At 41.8% G+C, this 15,594-nt stretch overlaps 1 protein-coding gene across 2 annotated transcripts in view; it reads right to left on the minus strand.

Annotated features, from left to right (window-relative positions):
* optc (opticin) overlaps positions 1-15,594 on the minus strand; it is a 69,724-nt gene that overhangs the window by 26,099 nt on the left and 28,031 nt on the right. Inside the window, exons 1-4 of one of the 2 annotated variants that reach the window (XM_023987050.2) lie at positions 11,399-11,737; positions 10,022-10,242; positions 9,586-9,757; positions 8,854-9,012 (exon numbers count right to left, since the gene is read on the minus strand). In XM_023987050.2, coding sequence (XP_023842818.1) covers positions 8,854-9,012; positions 9,586-9,757; positions 10,022-10,234 — 544 coding nt within the window. In that variant the 5' untranslated portion in view covers positions 10,235-10,242; positions 11,399-11,737. Of the gene's footprint in view, positions 1-8,853; positions 9,013-9,585; positions 9,758-10,021; positions 10,243-11,398; positions 11,738-15,594 lie in introns of those variants that run through there. The other variant, XM_070443455.1, reaches the window with a different exon arrangement.

The raw sequence follows: 15,594 nt of genomic DNA on the forward strand, positions 1-15,594 counted from the left end.
AAAAAGGAGAGGGAATGGATTGTGGCCTAATAGGCTGTCACTACTGACGTGGTCATGGCGCACTAGAATCAGGCACACCCAGGCAATTAAAGCTGCTTCGCTCGAGTCAATCAAGCACAACACTTTAAAATGATGGTGTGTTGGGGTAGTGCCTGGCCATGCAGTCATAAGTGAACAGCAGGAGTACAGGAGGGGACTGAGCACGCACCCCTGAGGGGCCGCGGTGTTGAGGATCGAGTGGCAGATATGATGTTACCTACCCTTACCAACTGGGGCGGCCCGTCTGTAAGTCCAGGATCCAGTTGCAGAGGGAGATGTTTTGCCCAGGGACCATAGCTTAGTGTGAGTGATTAAGGGCATTATGGTGCTGAACGCTGAAGCTGTAGTCAATGAATAGCATTCTCACTATAGGTGTTCCTTTTTCAATTTGGCGAAAGGGCAGTGTGGAGTGCAATAGAGATTGCATCATCTGTCGGATCTGATGGGCGGAATGCAAAGTTGGCGTGGGATCTCGGGTTTCTGGGATAATGGTGTTGATGTGGTCCATGACCAGCCTTTCAAAGCACTTCATGGCTACAGACGTGAGTGCTATGGGTCGGTAGACTTTTAGGCAGGTTACCTTAGTGTTCTTAGGAATAGGGAAAATGGTGGTCTGCTTGAAACATGACAGACAGACAAGGAGAGGTTGAATATGACAGTGAGGTCACTTGCCTGTTGGTCAGCACATTCTCAGAGTACACGTCCTYGTAATCCGTCTGGCCCTGCGGCCTTGTGAATGTTGACCTGTTTAATGGTCTTACTCACATCGGCTACTGAGAGCGTGATCACACGGTCTTCCCAGAACAGCTGATGCTTTCATGCATGTTTCAGTGTTACTTGCCTCGAAGCGAGRATAGAAGTAATTTAGCTTGTCTGGTAGGCTCGTGTCACTGGGCAGCTCGRGGCTGTGCTTCCCTTTGTTATCTGTAAWAARMTGTWAGTRTTGTCACATCCGACAAGCGTCGGAGCCGGTGTAGTACGATTCGATCTTAGTCCTGTATTGACGCAATGCCTGTTTGATGGTTCGTCGGAGGGCATAGCGGGATTTCTTATAAGCTTCCGMGTTAGATTTCCTCTCCTTGACAGTGGCAGCTCTAGCCTTTAGCTCAGTGCAGATGCTGCTTGTAATCSATGGCTTCTGTTTGMGGTACGTACGTGCGGTCACTGTGGGGATGACATCATCGATGCACTTATTTATGAAGCCAGTGACTGATGTGGTGCACTCCTCAATGCCATCGGAAGAATCCCGGAACATATTCAAGTCTGTGCCAGCAAAATAGTCCTGTAGCTTAGCATCTGCTTCATCTGACCACTTTTTATTGACTGAGTCACTGGTGCTTCCTGCTTTAGTTTTTGCTTGTAAGCAGGAATCAGGAGGATAGAATWATGGTCAGATTTGCCAAATGGAGGGTGAAGGAGAGCTTTGTATGCGTCTCTGTGTYTGGAGTAAAGGTGGTCTAGAGTTTTTCCCCTCTGGTTACACATTTAACATGCTCGTTGCTTCGAGGTGAGKAAAACCTSGAGACTTCCTTATATGTCGTGCACAAGCTGTTGGACCTRCACCCCTTGTCTTACCAGAGGCTACTGTTCTATCCTGCCAATATAGTGTATAACCCGCCAGCTGTATGTTATTAATGTCYTCGTTCAGCAACGACTCAGTGAAACATAGATCTATCTGTACAGCGTTTTGCAGCTCCTTTGGTTCCTATATGGCTGGGTCTTCAGCGAGTGTTTGGGTGTGTGTATGTGAGCTTTTGTGATGAGTGCATGTTGTCTGATGTTGTGTCTATACTTTAACAGATTTTATTCAATTATCCAATTGATTATATGGTTACATGGTGGCTTGAAGTTAGAAGAGGAACCCTCCAAGCATAAGTTGATACGTGTGTCAAGAAGCCCAGGCAGAAATTACTCATCTCGTTTGACCGGATGATCTCGAATTCCTTTGCACAATTGAATTTCTACCCCCGGACATTAAGTCGTTCGAAATTGATACTTCTTGTCTCTTTCATTTTCTCCAGCGAAGTATTTACTTTTGTGGGGTTTTTGGTAGTGTCGTAGTTTTAGTCGGAGGTGTCTTGAGGAAAAGTAATATCTGCCCTCCTCGTGTGTGCCGTAACTAACGTTGAGGAAGAACGAATGAGCCTGATCTGCAGTAGATGACCGTATAAAAATTAAGTCATATCTCGGCCCTTTCCTTTCTGTCATTTTCATAGTTAGCTTCCTTTGTCCTAGAAGCTCGTTAGAATGGGACTCTTTGCTCAGTTAAAATGATGATTGCTTGCCCCTGGTTTGTTTGGTATTTTCCCGTCGTGTCAGAAGTTTTGAGGTTACAATATTTTTATTGTAGCCCTGCCCCATAAAATAAGTATTTAACAGAATAACGCGATAACAAAATAAACTTCTATCATCAATCCGGCGCACAATGTTGTAATGAGTAAGTGCATGTGTTAAAACTATGAATACAGACCCATGTGCTACTCACACCGAAGTTGCCCTATTTTGTGAATAGAGACAACATTCATGGACTATCCCGCTCTCATGTATGATGAAGATTTTTTTTTTACAAGTACTCATTTTGTAGATGGGTATTGAATCTAGCATAATGCCTCGAGCTAACAGCTGCCCCAATCTGATTTGACGGTACAGTAGGTGTGACGGCATATTTGTAAGTGCATGAATATATTTTTATGTTATCAAAACATGAATACCTAGTCAGTGATTACACAATTGCCCATCTCCAGCCGGCAAGAATATAGTGTGTATCCTGTTTACAATCGCATTGTGTTGTTCGTCCTCAAAATTCCCAGGCCTACGCATTAAACTCCATCATTGGAGCAGTTGAGTTGGTTGAGAGGCGGTTAAACTCTTGAGCATCTAAGGACTAGACAAAATTAAAATTTTGTGTTTACTTACCCTATGCTGTTGCAGAGGCGCATATTTTCTCCTGGTAATGTCCTCTCATACCAACAAACCCTTCTTTCTCTGATTTAATAGTGGATCCAAGACTAGTCACTCTCTTCTCCTTGTCTTCTCTCCCTTGGGTCAGGTGTGAGCTTCTGGTCATTGAGGTTGAGCCGGACCCTGAGCTAATACCTCCAGCTGTGGCCACGGTTACAGATCGTTAGAGAGGAGAATGATAGCAAATGACCTGGAGATTGAAACTGCCTTCCACCAAAATGACCACTCTTGTGACTATTGCATATTTTCTGAGACAAATTATAAAAATATCTGGGTCCTTCAGTGTTAGATAAATACCCATTTAAACCTAAATTTATATGTTCATATTATATAAGGTAAAGTTAATAGTACGTCATATATTAAATATGATAAAGTGAAACTAATAAATTAGTGAAAGTGTCCTCTAATAAGATAAAAAAATAACTCTTATTGAGTTAATAAAGAGTGTCTTAAAAAGTTTTCGATTGAATATCTTTATAATTACTAAGTTTATCGAAATTCGTACGATGTATGCAATCTCTGTCTTTTATTAAGTATATATGCAAAAATCGCATAATTCATAAAGCAATGTCCAAGTATCATAGAACAATTTTTTATTTTGTTATATTAATTCTCAGTATAATTTGTAGCTGCGTAGTAGTTCCGGACGTGGTGTGCACATACTCAGCCCTCAGTGACACTTGTGAGTAGTGCTTTACAGGTAGAGTGATGTTGTTGGCAGGCAATTTGTGCTGAGTTTTAAGTGATCCTAGAGCGTCCGGATCGAGATACTGCAACTCAGGGTATATAGACCAATTGAGTGTAAATGTTTCTTGCTGATCATATCAGTTCGAACCTCGGTAAATCCCCATTAAGTGCCATGTTCCTGTATCGAATATTGATCCCAATCTATCTTCAACCTTTACCTGCCAGCCGTTTATGTTCAAAGTATGCTCCAGATGAGATTGAGTTTAATCCCTTTGACTGTATGTGCTTTTTGTATGATGATCCATAATTTCTTAGCTGTTTCATTCACCCCACCCTATGTCATAAGACATGAAGTTTTTGTGTTAATTAAAGTTTGCGGTACTTGTGTGTATGTTATAACTTTTTTAGATTAATGACCATTAGTTTACACGATAATTTCAAGTGTCCTGCGCCTTCGCTGCCTCGAGGTAGTACCTATGGAAGAGGGCGAAATTACTGCGGAAGGGGGAGGTGAGGGGATAGATCTGATTACGGACCACCGTGAGAGCGTTGAAAGGAGGAAAGATTAACAGGCGAGGGGTATACGGATACTTGAAACTCAACGGCCGCGCTGCCCTCACTCGCAGACGAGAGCGTGTCGTGTTTTGAAAGATTCATGGATAGAGCAAAAACAAATATTTCGATTTTATATTGGAAGTCGCTAAAGCCAAGTACAAAGAATTAGAACGTTGCGCTAGATATATCCTAATAATGAATATGAGTTTTGTGAGGAGCAAAACATTAAGTTAAATATTAATTGCGAGCTTGTGTCTAGAAGCCTGTCAACTAAAAGCCTTCATCCATTCAGTAAGCCCAAAAGCTGGGTTCGTCCCAGTAGGCCCATGTATAAGGAAAGGCTCACTTACGTTTGGTCGAACCTTGATTCATCAGAACTGTACCTCATTTCGCGACCACAATCTTGAAAACTTACTATTTCTGTCTTTAATAAGTATCGCCTTTACTGTAGAACAGTCGATACAGAAAGGTTGGAATTTAGCAATTTCAGTTTGATCCATCCAGGTGATAATGTTTATGTGTTTCAACGCCTCAACATACGTTGAACTGGAATTAAAAAGAACACTTCTTATAATGGAGACAAAATGTTGATCTTTATTATAAATCATAGAGTTATTAATTAAATATCGACGAATGTTAGAAACGGGCGTGTCAGTGGAAGAGTTGTAGATGTCACAGTATCTGCAGCTAACTCACGAAATATATTGGAATGTCCGCTCAATCCAACTTACAACCAACTGATTGCAGAAGCTACCACAAAAATAGAGAGGCAAGTGGAAAAGGGAGAAGATATGGTACTTGTTTGGAATGGCATAAATAGAAAAAAATTTACCAGTTTAATTTGAGGAAAAAATTTGACAGCAGAGCCAAACAGGTTGCAAAATAAATAGGAAGAGATTTTCGATTACCGATTCTATAGCACATGGTTCATGAACTGGTACAAAAAACAACACTTGATTCAAACTTAGAGTTTTTCAATTTAAAATTTATAAAAATTCTTGCAACCAACAGAATGCTATATATATATATATGTGGCATACAACAATCTCAGCTCTGTAGAATCAGAATCACAAGATCATTTATTCTGGTATTGCCCCCATGTAGCTTGTTTCTGATCACAGGTCCAGTAATGTTCAAAAATCACAACATGCACTTAAATACACCTTACAAATAGCAGTTCTGGGCAATTTGGAAAGCCAGAGTCAGTCACAAAATAATATAATAATACTCGAGGAAAGGTTTTCATCTTTAGCTCATAATCGTGGATACTATATGATTAGATTTTTTTTTTAACCTATGTAAAACATCACAGCACATTGAAAAGATATGGATAATGAAATATACAGGGTGTCTATGGTGATAGGTGGGATGGGCACACACACACGCACGCACGCACGCGCACGCACACGCACACGCACACACACACGCACACGCACACGCACACACACACACACACACACACACACACACAGTTGTTTGAATGGAAGGTCTTTCATGGCCATGCAAGTGCTAGAATATGCAACAACAACAAAAAAATGCTTTAAAACTTTAATACATACTTACATTTTTGATATAGTTTAATTCTCTAGCAATGYTCAACAAACAATTTGAGCTTGAAGAATTTAGAYAATAACAAAGGGCAAATATTGTACAATCCAGGTGTGCAAAGCTCTTAGCGACTTACCTAGGAAGATTCACTGTCACGCCCTGACCATAGAGAGCCKTTGGTTCTCTATGGTGTAGTAGGTCAGGGCGTGACTAGGGMGTGGTTTAGTCTATTTCTATGTTGGTGCTAATATGGTTCCCAATTAGAGGCAGCTGTTTATCGTTGCCTCTGATTGGGGATCATATTTAGGTTGCCATTTCTCCACCTGTGATTGTGGGATATTGATTGTTTGTGTTAGTGTGTTTGGGCACTACTACTTCACGTTCTTTGTAAGTTTTATTGTTTTGTTTCCAGTTTTACTTTACTTTAAAAAAGATGTGGAACTCAATGTATGCTGCGCCTTGGTCCGCTCATTTTGAAGATCATGACAGAATATCCCACCAAACCAGGACCATGCAGCGTGCCCAAAAGGGAAAGGAGTTTTGGACATGGGAAGAAGTGATGGGTGGATGCYAAACACTTCCTTGGCGGCAGACGGAAGGTAATAATGGAGGACACCAGGGTTCGCGGCCACAGAAAGCCCAAGGACAACCCCAATACRTTTTTGAGGGGGGGCACAAGGGGTGGCCGGTCGAGCCGAGGAGAGTGRCAGAGCCCGCCTGGGAGTCGATGGAACAATGTGAGGAAGGATACCGCAGAGAGGGGTTAGCATGGAGTAGGCTGCAGCGCAGGCGGGCTGAAGAGCGGGTCATCAGTCCGATGCCATCTATGATGCCTCCACGCACCAGATCTCCAGTGCGCCTCCCCAGCCCGGTATGTCCTGTGCCGGGTTCCTCGCACTCGCCATGAGGAGCGTGTCGTCAGTCCGCTGCCAAAGAAACCCCAAGATTCTTTTGGGGGGTGGGGGCACATGGAGCTGGCGGCTGAGCCGCGGGAAGAGCCAGAGACTGTCAGGGAGGCAATGGAAAAGTTGAGAGATGAGAGAGATGTTGTGGAAGTGTGTTCTGCTCAATATTCGACCAGAAGATCCGGTTAGCAGTCTGGTGAAACCTGTGCCGGTTCCACACATCAGATCTTCAGTGCACCTCCCCAGCCCGGTACGTCATGTGCCGGATCCCTGCATTTTGCGTTAAAGAGCCAGAGACCGCCAGGGAGGCAATGGAGAAGTTTGGAGAGAGAGAGATGATAGAGATGTTGTGCAAGTGTGTTCTGTTCAACATTCGACCAGAGGATCCGGTTAGCAGTCTGGTGAAACCTGTGCCGGCTCCACACATCTGGACTCCAGTGCACCTCCCCAGTCCGGTACGTCCTGTGCCTCCTCCCCGCACTCGCCCTGAAGTGCGTGTCATCAGTGWGTAAGTTTTGTTGTTTTGTTTCCAGTTTCACTTTGTTTTTAAAAGATGTGGAACTCAATGCACGCTGCGCCTTGGTCCGCTCATTTTGAAGATCGTGACATTCACAGCTGTAATTGCGGATTCTAACATGTATTGACTCAGGTGTGTGAATACTTATATTAAATTATTTCTGTATTTCATTTTCAATACATTTCTAAAAACATGTTTTCACTTTGCCATTATGGGATATTGTGTGTAGATGGGTGAGAATTTGCATTTATTTAATCAATTTTGAATGTAGGCTGTAACACAACAAATATGGAATAAGTAAAGGGGTATGAATACTTTCTGAAGTTACTGTAGTTTTGTGTTAACAAAATACCAAATATTTCCTGAGCGTTTTTAGATCTCCTAGATATAGGCCATACACTTCAAATCCTTATTCCTRATGTATTTTTAAACTGTCTAAAAATGTATGCATTTGTATGAGCTATAGTAGTAAATTCATATTTTTATCAAGTCATTGGACTGCCGAAGGAGAAGCAAGAGACTGAACTTTCCCCCTTTAGTTAACACTATCAACTTTTCGCTCTACTGTGGGAATTGTGCTCAAATCAACACAATATTAGCCACTTTCAATGTAACAAACTGAAACAAAACTAACTATGAATGACTTATTTTGCAAAACTAACTATGCAAGAGATTCTATTGCATTGACATGCAGGACTCATGGACATACTCTACACAGACAGGTGTGCCATAACCAATCAGAGCTGCAGTAGGACTATATGCAAATAACCATTGCCATATATGGATCTGTGCCATTCARTTTGACCTGGACTGTGTTAAAAGCATGAGTGGTTGCGCTTGTTTTGAGATCAAAGCGAGAGCTGCATGTAGCCACCTGTGCACATTTGTTAATATTCTTTGCTAGTTAGTCAGTTATTAGCCCAGTTATAGCTAATTTGGAGTCAACAATGGGGGAGTGGTTGCTTCCTATGAGAGCACAAAAACTTTTAAAAGCAAGTCAGGCCTAGAGCTTTTTTATATCTTAAAGGGGCAGTGTTGTATTTTGAGACTGTCTTCAATAAGCTAAGCAGCCGATAGGCAGAAGGGTAGCATAATTTGTCTGATTCTCTGTAATAATGGTACGGGAATAATAATGAGTTTTATTTTGTAAAGTGGTTTCTTGCATCAAACAACACAACATGTTCAGTCACTGCCTTGTCTGAAGGACAAGTGGTTAAACAGGTTATTGTCAAGCCGTGCATGTTTTTTTCAAAAGTATCATGGATTGTAGGCCTACATTGAAAACCACACCTTTGCTGCTACTGTAGGCTGAATGATAAAACAGCTATTTCTATGTTCAAATGTTATGAGATGGATTTTTATCCATTGRTTTTGATGGTAGGCCACTCTGGTAGGTCTACATTATGATCAAATAGCCACAGCAGCCCGTGTAATCGCCCTCACTACTTGCAGCGTGAGGTGAACTACTGTTTCACACAGAGAAGCGGGTGAGGTGAACATATACTGTATTGTCAGTTATTATTATTTTGGCCCTATCTAGCCTCAGTATTATAGGTCTCTAAAGGGTGGAAATTAGGTTTTGCAGCCAGTGTGTGTGTGTGTGTGTGTGTGTGTGTGTGTGTGTGCCTGCATATATCTTACTGAGGTTGATGAAGTCAGTGTTCTTGATGTGTCTGATACCGTTGAAGCGTCCGTAGAAGTGTGTGGTATCTTTAGGCAGTGGAGGAATCTGCTCCAGGTTAGCATCATCACAATACACACTTCCACTGATGCACACACACAGCAAACATGTAGGCATACCTGCACAGAGACAGAGAGAACATTACACACACACACTCCTACTGGTATGCATGCATGACTGTAAGTCACTTTAGATAAATATTATTTATAAATATTATAAATACTATTATAACCCATATTATTACCCTCTTGCTCTTTTGCACCCCAGTATCTCTACTTGCACATCATCATCTGCACATCTATCACTCCGGTATTAATGCTAAATTGAAATTATGTTCACCTCCAGGGCCTATTTATTGCCTACCTCCCTACTCTTCTACATTTGCACACACTTTAAATAGATTTCTCTATTTTTCTTTCCTTTTGTACATTTGTTTATGTGTAACTCTGTGTTGTTGTTTTTGTCGCACTGCTTTGCTTTATCTTGGCCAGGTCACAGTTGTAAATGAGAACTTGTTCTCAGCTGGCCTACCTGCTTAAATAAAGGTGAAATAAAAAAATWAAAAATGTCAACAAATTAAAGTGTCTGCTAAATGGCATATTATTATTATACACACAGCAGACACGTAGGCAAACCTGCACAGAGAGAGATTACATTTTGTGCACACACACACGCGCGCGCGCGTGGCTTACCCAGGCCAGTGTCGGGTCCAAACAGGCCTGGTCCTTTGAAGTCCAGAGTTACTGGAGCCAGGGGAGGGGTCGGCCTGGGGGACAGGGTCATCTCCTCCTCATACTCAGGAGGGGGCATGTTGGCCGGGGGAGGGGTCTCAGGAGCAGGGGGGGCCACCGTCCCCACCTCGATCTGCTCTCACAGAGAAGAGTACATTAGTAGATTGACCAATTCACCTCTCTCAACCACTCTCTCTCGTTTCCCTTCTTCCACTCCCATCATTCCTTCCCTTCCCTCTCACACCTATTCCTATCGCCCATATTGTCCACTCTTACTTTTCTTCTCTCTTTATCTAGAACGGAAGCCCGTTCTCTTTATCTTGCCTCTCCTCTCTTGTTCCTTCCTCTTTTTCCTCACCCTCTGCTAGTCTCTCCTCTCTCCTCCTCTCCTTCTCACCTCTTGGTCTAGGTCTTCATAGTCATAGTTTTCTCCATTGAGGTCCAAGTTTTCCCAGTCTGTCTCTCCATTCATATCAAAGTCATCCAGGTCATAGGGCTGTTCGTCTGGCTCCGCCCCCCCCTGAGGGGCACACACACTGGGGCAGGGGCCTAGCAGAGTCAGGGCAAAGGCCACAACCACACACAGCAGGGCCATTCTCAGGCTACACATGGAACTACCTGTGATAAGAGATTGTCAGTCAAAGGGTTAAATTCAGTAGGCTTTGGTTAGTGTTAATGCTAGCATCTAAAATGTACCAAGTCWTCTTACAAATACAGCACTTGGTTTCAATTCATATCACAACCATATCACCTCTTAGGATAAACAGTTGTGATAAAGCGAATGTTGTAATAGTCCAACATTAGTTCAATGTTTGCATGACCTCTAGGGTCCACCTCTCCCTACCGCCTCCGGCCTGTCTAGCCTAAGTATAGCTGGAGATGTCTTTGTTCACACACACGCACACACAGACACAGATACACACACACACACACGCACACAGACAACTCCAGATGTCCACTGTCTCAGACACAACCACCTCCAAGGACAAATCAAATGCAACTGGATATTTCAAACGATGTACAYTCTTTTTAGGTCAGATCTCCACATTTCCCTGTTCTCCGAATGTGACCCTGTATGTTTTGGTGTTTGTTTCTGCACCTCAGATCTGACCTCAGATCAGACCTAAGGTTGCCCAGGGGTCACATCTAGGATCCCTGTTGCTTTGGAACCAAGGGAGTATTGTTGAGTTGTTGGTAAGAATGCAGATGGAATGTTTGCTCTGAAAGCAGACATGAGTGTGTGAGTCTGGCCTTGGGTTTGTCTGGTGCCAACAGAACTTAACACAAGTCATACACAAAACAGGATTATGCACCAGAAGTTATATTATTTGACGACCAATAAGGTCTATTGAATGGAATATTGAGATGACTGATATTATCAACAAACTGAGTGCTGATATTGTACTAGTCAAGCCACAGCTACTGAAACAGCAGGAATGAGTTTCAAGGGATGTCAATTGAATGACTTAAACATGTGCATAAATAGAAATTATATTGTACGTAATGAGTCAGCAAAATCACAGTAATGTTGTTGCCAATCAGACAAATATCCAAATCACACTCTGACACTAACAAAAGTGGAATTGCACCACTTTATGATGATGTGTACCGATTAACATGACCCATTTATTGTATTAGTCCCTTAATAAAACCAAACCCCCATTGGCCCTTGAGTCATTCTCTAGTGACAGTGGGGTTTAGCAGCACAAGAGTATGCTTAGAGAGAAAACCAATTTCCAAATACACTGTGTAGTATTCATGAAATAGAACTTACCAGTGTCAGGAGTTAACTAGTCCCCTTTTTATCCTCTCTCTTCTCCTGTTTTCTCCTTTAGAGTGCTGGTCTAGCAGGGTTAACTAATCCCCCTCTCCTCGTCTCTCCTCTATTGTGTTCTCCTTTAGAGTGCTGGTCTAGCAGGGTTAACTAGTCCCCCTCTCCTCGTCTCTCCTCTATTGNCCTTTAGAGTGCTGGTCTAGCAGGGTTAACTAGTCCCCCTCTCCTCGTCTCTCCTCTATTGTGTTCTCCTTTAGAGTGCTGGTCTAGCAGGGTTAGCCAGTGGAGGAATGGACCCCTGTTGTTCAGTTGGCTGGTGAGGGACGTGGCCAAAATAATGGGTCATTATTAGGAGAGGTACATAGCAGGGGGGAGAAAAGGGTGCATTTGAGGGAAGGCAAGGTCATTTAGGTCAACATGTACTCAGCTGTTACTAATCCCCCCCCCCACACACACACACACACACGTACACACTCTCACACATGCACACATTCCTACTTCTCCCAGACCCCTCCTCCTCTAGTCTTTTTGAAGGCCTGATTACTCTAGCTGACAGACCAATGTAATGTTCGAATAACACAAGGATTATATGGTCTATATGAAAAATTCCAGAACAATCAAAAACGTTCACCTTCCCAAAATGGTTCTATCCAGCTTTGTCCYATTTACGTCAACAAGAAGGCACCATATGGGAGTTAAAGTTAGGGTTCTTGGACTAACTTTGCAATAGGAGATGCTCTACCTTGGCTGGAATCGGCTGGGATCTAACCTGGAACTCCACATCCAAGCCTTTTCACCAGTTACAGTGCATTCAGAAAGTATTCACACCCCTTGACTTTTTCAACATTTTGTTGTGTTACAGCCTGAATTTAAAAGTGGTTAAATTCATATTTTGTGCAACTGCCTTACACACAATAACCCATAATGTCAAAGTGTAATTATGTTTTTATAAACTTCTACAAATTTATTCAAATTGAAAAGCTGAAATGTCTTGAGTCAATAAGTATCGAACCCCTTTGTTATGACAAGCCTAAATCATTTCAGGAGTAAAAATGACCTTAATTAAGTCACATAAAAAGTTGCATGGACAAACTCTGTGTGCAACAATAGTGTTAAACATGATTTTTGAACGACTACCTCATCTTTGTACCCCACACATACWATTATCTGTAAGGTCCCTCAGTCGAACAGTGAATTTCAAACACAGATTCAAGACCAGGGAATTTTTCCAAGGCCTCGCAAAGGGCAGCTAAATGGGTGAAAATGTAAAAAGCAGACGTTGAATATCCATTTGAGCATGGTGAGGTTATTAATTACACTTTGGATGGTGTATCAATACACCAAGTCACTACAAAGACACAGGCGTCCTTCCTAACCCAGTTGCCGGAGAGGAAGGAAACCGCTCAGTGACTTCACCACGAGGCCAATGGTGACTTTAAAACCGTTACAGAGTTTAATGGCTGTGATAGGAGAAAACTGAGGATGGATCAACAACATTGTAGTTAATCCACAATACTAATATAAATGACAGAGTGAAAAGAAGGAAGCCCGTACAGAATAAAAATATTCCAAAARTTGAATCCTGTTTGCAATAAGGCAAAAAAGWAAAACTGCAAACAAATTGGCAAAGAAATTACCTTCATGTCCAGAATACAATGCGTTAGGTTTGGGGAAAATCCAACACAACACATCCGTGAGTACCACTCRTCATATTTCCAAGCACGGTTGTGGCTGCATCATGTTATGGGTATACTTGTCATCAGCAAGGACTAGGGAGTTTTTCAGGATGAAAAAAATGGAATAGATGTCACGATCGTTGRAATGATTGGACCAAGGCGCAGCGTGCGTAGAATTCCACATGTTTAATACATCATAAACTCACCAAACAGAAGAAAAAACGAAACGTGACGTTCTGGGTTGCTCACAGGCAGCTACACAAAAACATAGTCAAGATCCCACAAAGCACAAAAGGGGAAATGGCTGCCTAAATATGATCCCCAATCAGAGACAACGATAAACAGCTGCCTCTTTTGGGAATCATARCAGGCCAACATAGACATATAATTCCCCTAGATAACACAGCCTWAATCACACCCCGACCTAACCAACATAGAGAATAAACAGTTCTCTATGGTCAGGGCGTGACAATAGAACTAAGCWCAGGCAAACTCCTAGAGGAAAACTTGGTTRAGTCTGCTTTCCAACAGACACTGGCAAACAAATTACCTTTCAGCAGGACATAAAACAAAATGGCAAATATGCACTGAAGTTGCTTACGAAGACGATATTGAATGCTCCTGAGTAGCCTAGTTACAGTTTTGAGTCAAATCGACTTGAAAATTGATGGCAAGACTAGAAAATGGCTGTCTTCCAACTTGACGGATTTCGAAGAWTTTTTTWAATAATAATGTGCATAATCCAGGTGTGCAAAGCTCTTAGAGAAAGCCTCACAACTGTAATTGCTGCCAAAGGTCATTCTAAAGTATTGACTCAGGGGTGTAAATACTTATGTAAATTAMATATGTATGTATTTCATTTTCAATAAATTTGCTAACATCTAAAAAAATATGTTTTCACTTAGTCATTATGGGGTATTGTGTGTAGATGGGTGAGAAAAAAAATCTATTTCATACATTTTTTATTTAGGCTGTAACACAACAAAATGTGGAGTAAGTCAAGGGGTATGAGTACTTTCTGAAGGCACTGTATAGATATTGTCCTGTGGATGATAACATTCTTGGACATCCTGGATGCGATTTTTGGATGATCACAACAGGTTAATGGTAAAATATTTATTTAAATTTTTGCCCACTTATTCTAAGCGTCCTATCTACCCCAAATGTGTTGCAATGGGTTAGAAGAGGTTTCAAATGTACTATTCAACATTAGGTTTTTCTAAATGTCCCATCTTTCCAAATGTTTTATTTGTGACCGCAGGCATCCCCCCAAGGATTAGGGTAAGATTGAGGGTTAAGGTTGCACTGAATGACCTAAATCTGTTTCAAAACATCTCCCCACATGAACATGACCCAGGTCACCAGCATAGAACTCTAGCCAAACAGAGCCCTTCTTTCATTCTCTTTGAGAAAACAAATGGATGGCATTGGAAGTGTAGTGGATGGAAGTGCATGAGGTGATTTCCCCCTCTTTCAATATAACGCACTTTGATCTCTTAGGAAAAACATGTGCTTTATGTATTTTACCTAATGGAGTTGTGAAAGCTAAACTTTCAAGCTAAACTCTAAACCTGCTTCTCTTATCCCCAGACTCTGCTGTGGTCTCTAGTCAAAGGGCTTGGCATTAACCCTTGTGTGGTGTTCAAGTTTTTGTTATTCACCCAATGTTTGCGGGTCTGATAAACCTACAACATTATTGGGTTTTCAAAACAATACAGCCATAACAATTTATGTAAACATACTTAATTCTTAATACATAGATGTTGACTTACATCAATTACAAGCAATAGAGACAACATAAATTGTTAATATTTGCCATTTACCTCTGCTAGATCTTTTTTTTTTTAAAGCGCAATAAATTTAATTATATTGAAGACATGGGTGGAATAAATTATGTTTGTCTTGAACAAATATAAATGAAGCAAGGTTTCCATCGCTATTGATGTTTATTGCTTTGAACTGAACAAATTTTACATCCAGTATTTTATGGAAATGATAAATGACACCCGTTGAAAACAAATTAAGGTCAGTTTATACACCACATGAGGGACAGAGTTGTACTGGGTGTGTGTTGCAAATGTATTTCTTGTACTTGATGCATGTGTACTGTGTCTTCTTGTCCTTCTTGGGTCCACACACATTGCAGCACTTCTTCTTTTTGCTACCGAATGAAAACACTTAGCTTAGGAATTTTACTAACATCTCACTCACTCACTCATATAGTCACAGCAGGTAGGAGAYTCAGACACACACACATGCAACAACATCACTCACACTTACTTCTGGTATTGGAGTTTCTGGTTCTGTGGGTCYGGCTGATGGGGCACCAGCATGCTCTTCCTGAATCCTCCTCACGATGGCTGCAGAAGCTGGGGTCATTGGGATATGTTACATTTGAGGTCTTACCAATGCCTTGCCCAGCTCCTCGAGAAAGATCTGTCTCCTCTGGAGCTTCCCTCTGTTCCAATCTGGGTTCAACGCCATCCAGATGATAAACGCGTTGTACGCCGAGATGTCCAA

Source organism: Salvelinus sp. IW2-2015, linkage group LG1 (assembly GCF_002910315.2).
Source record: "Salvelinus sp. IW2-2015 linkage group LG1, ASM291031v2, whole genome shotgun sequence".
NCBI lineage: Eukaryota > Metazoa > Chordata > Actinopteri > Salmoniformes > Salmonidae > Salvelinus > Salvelinus sp. IW2-2015.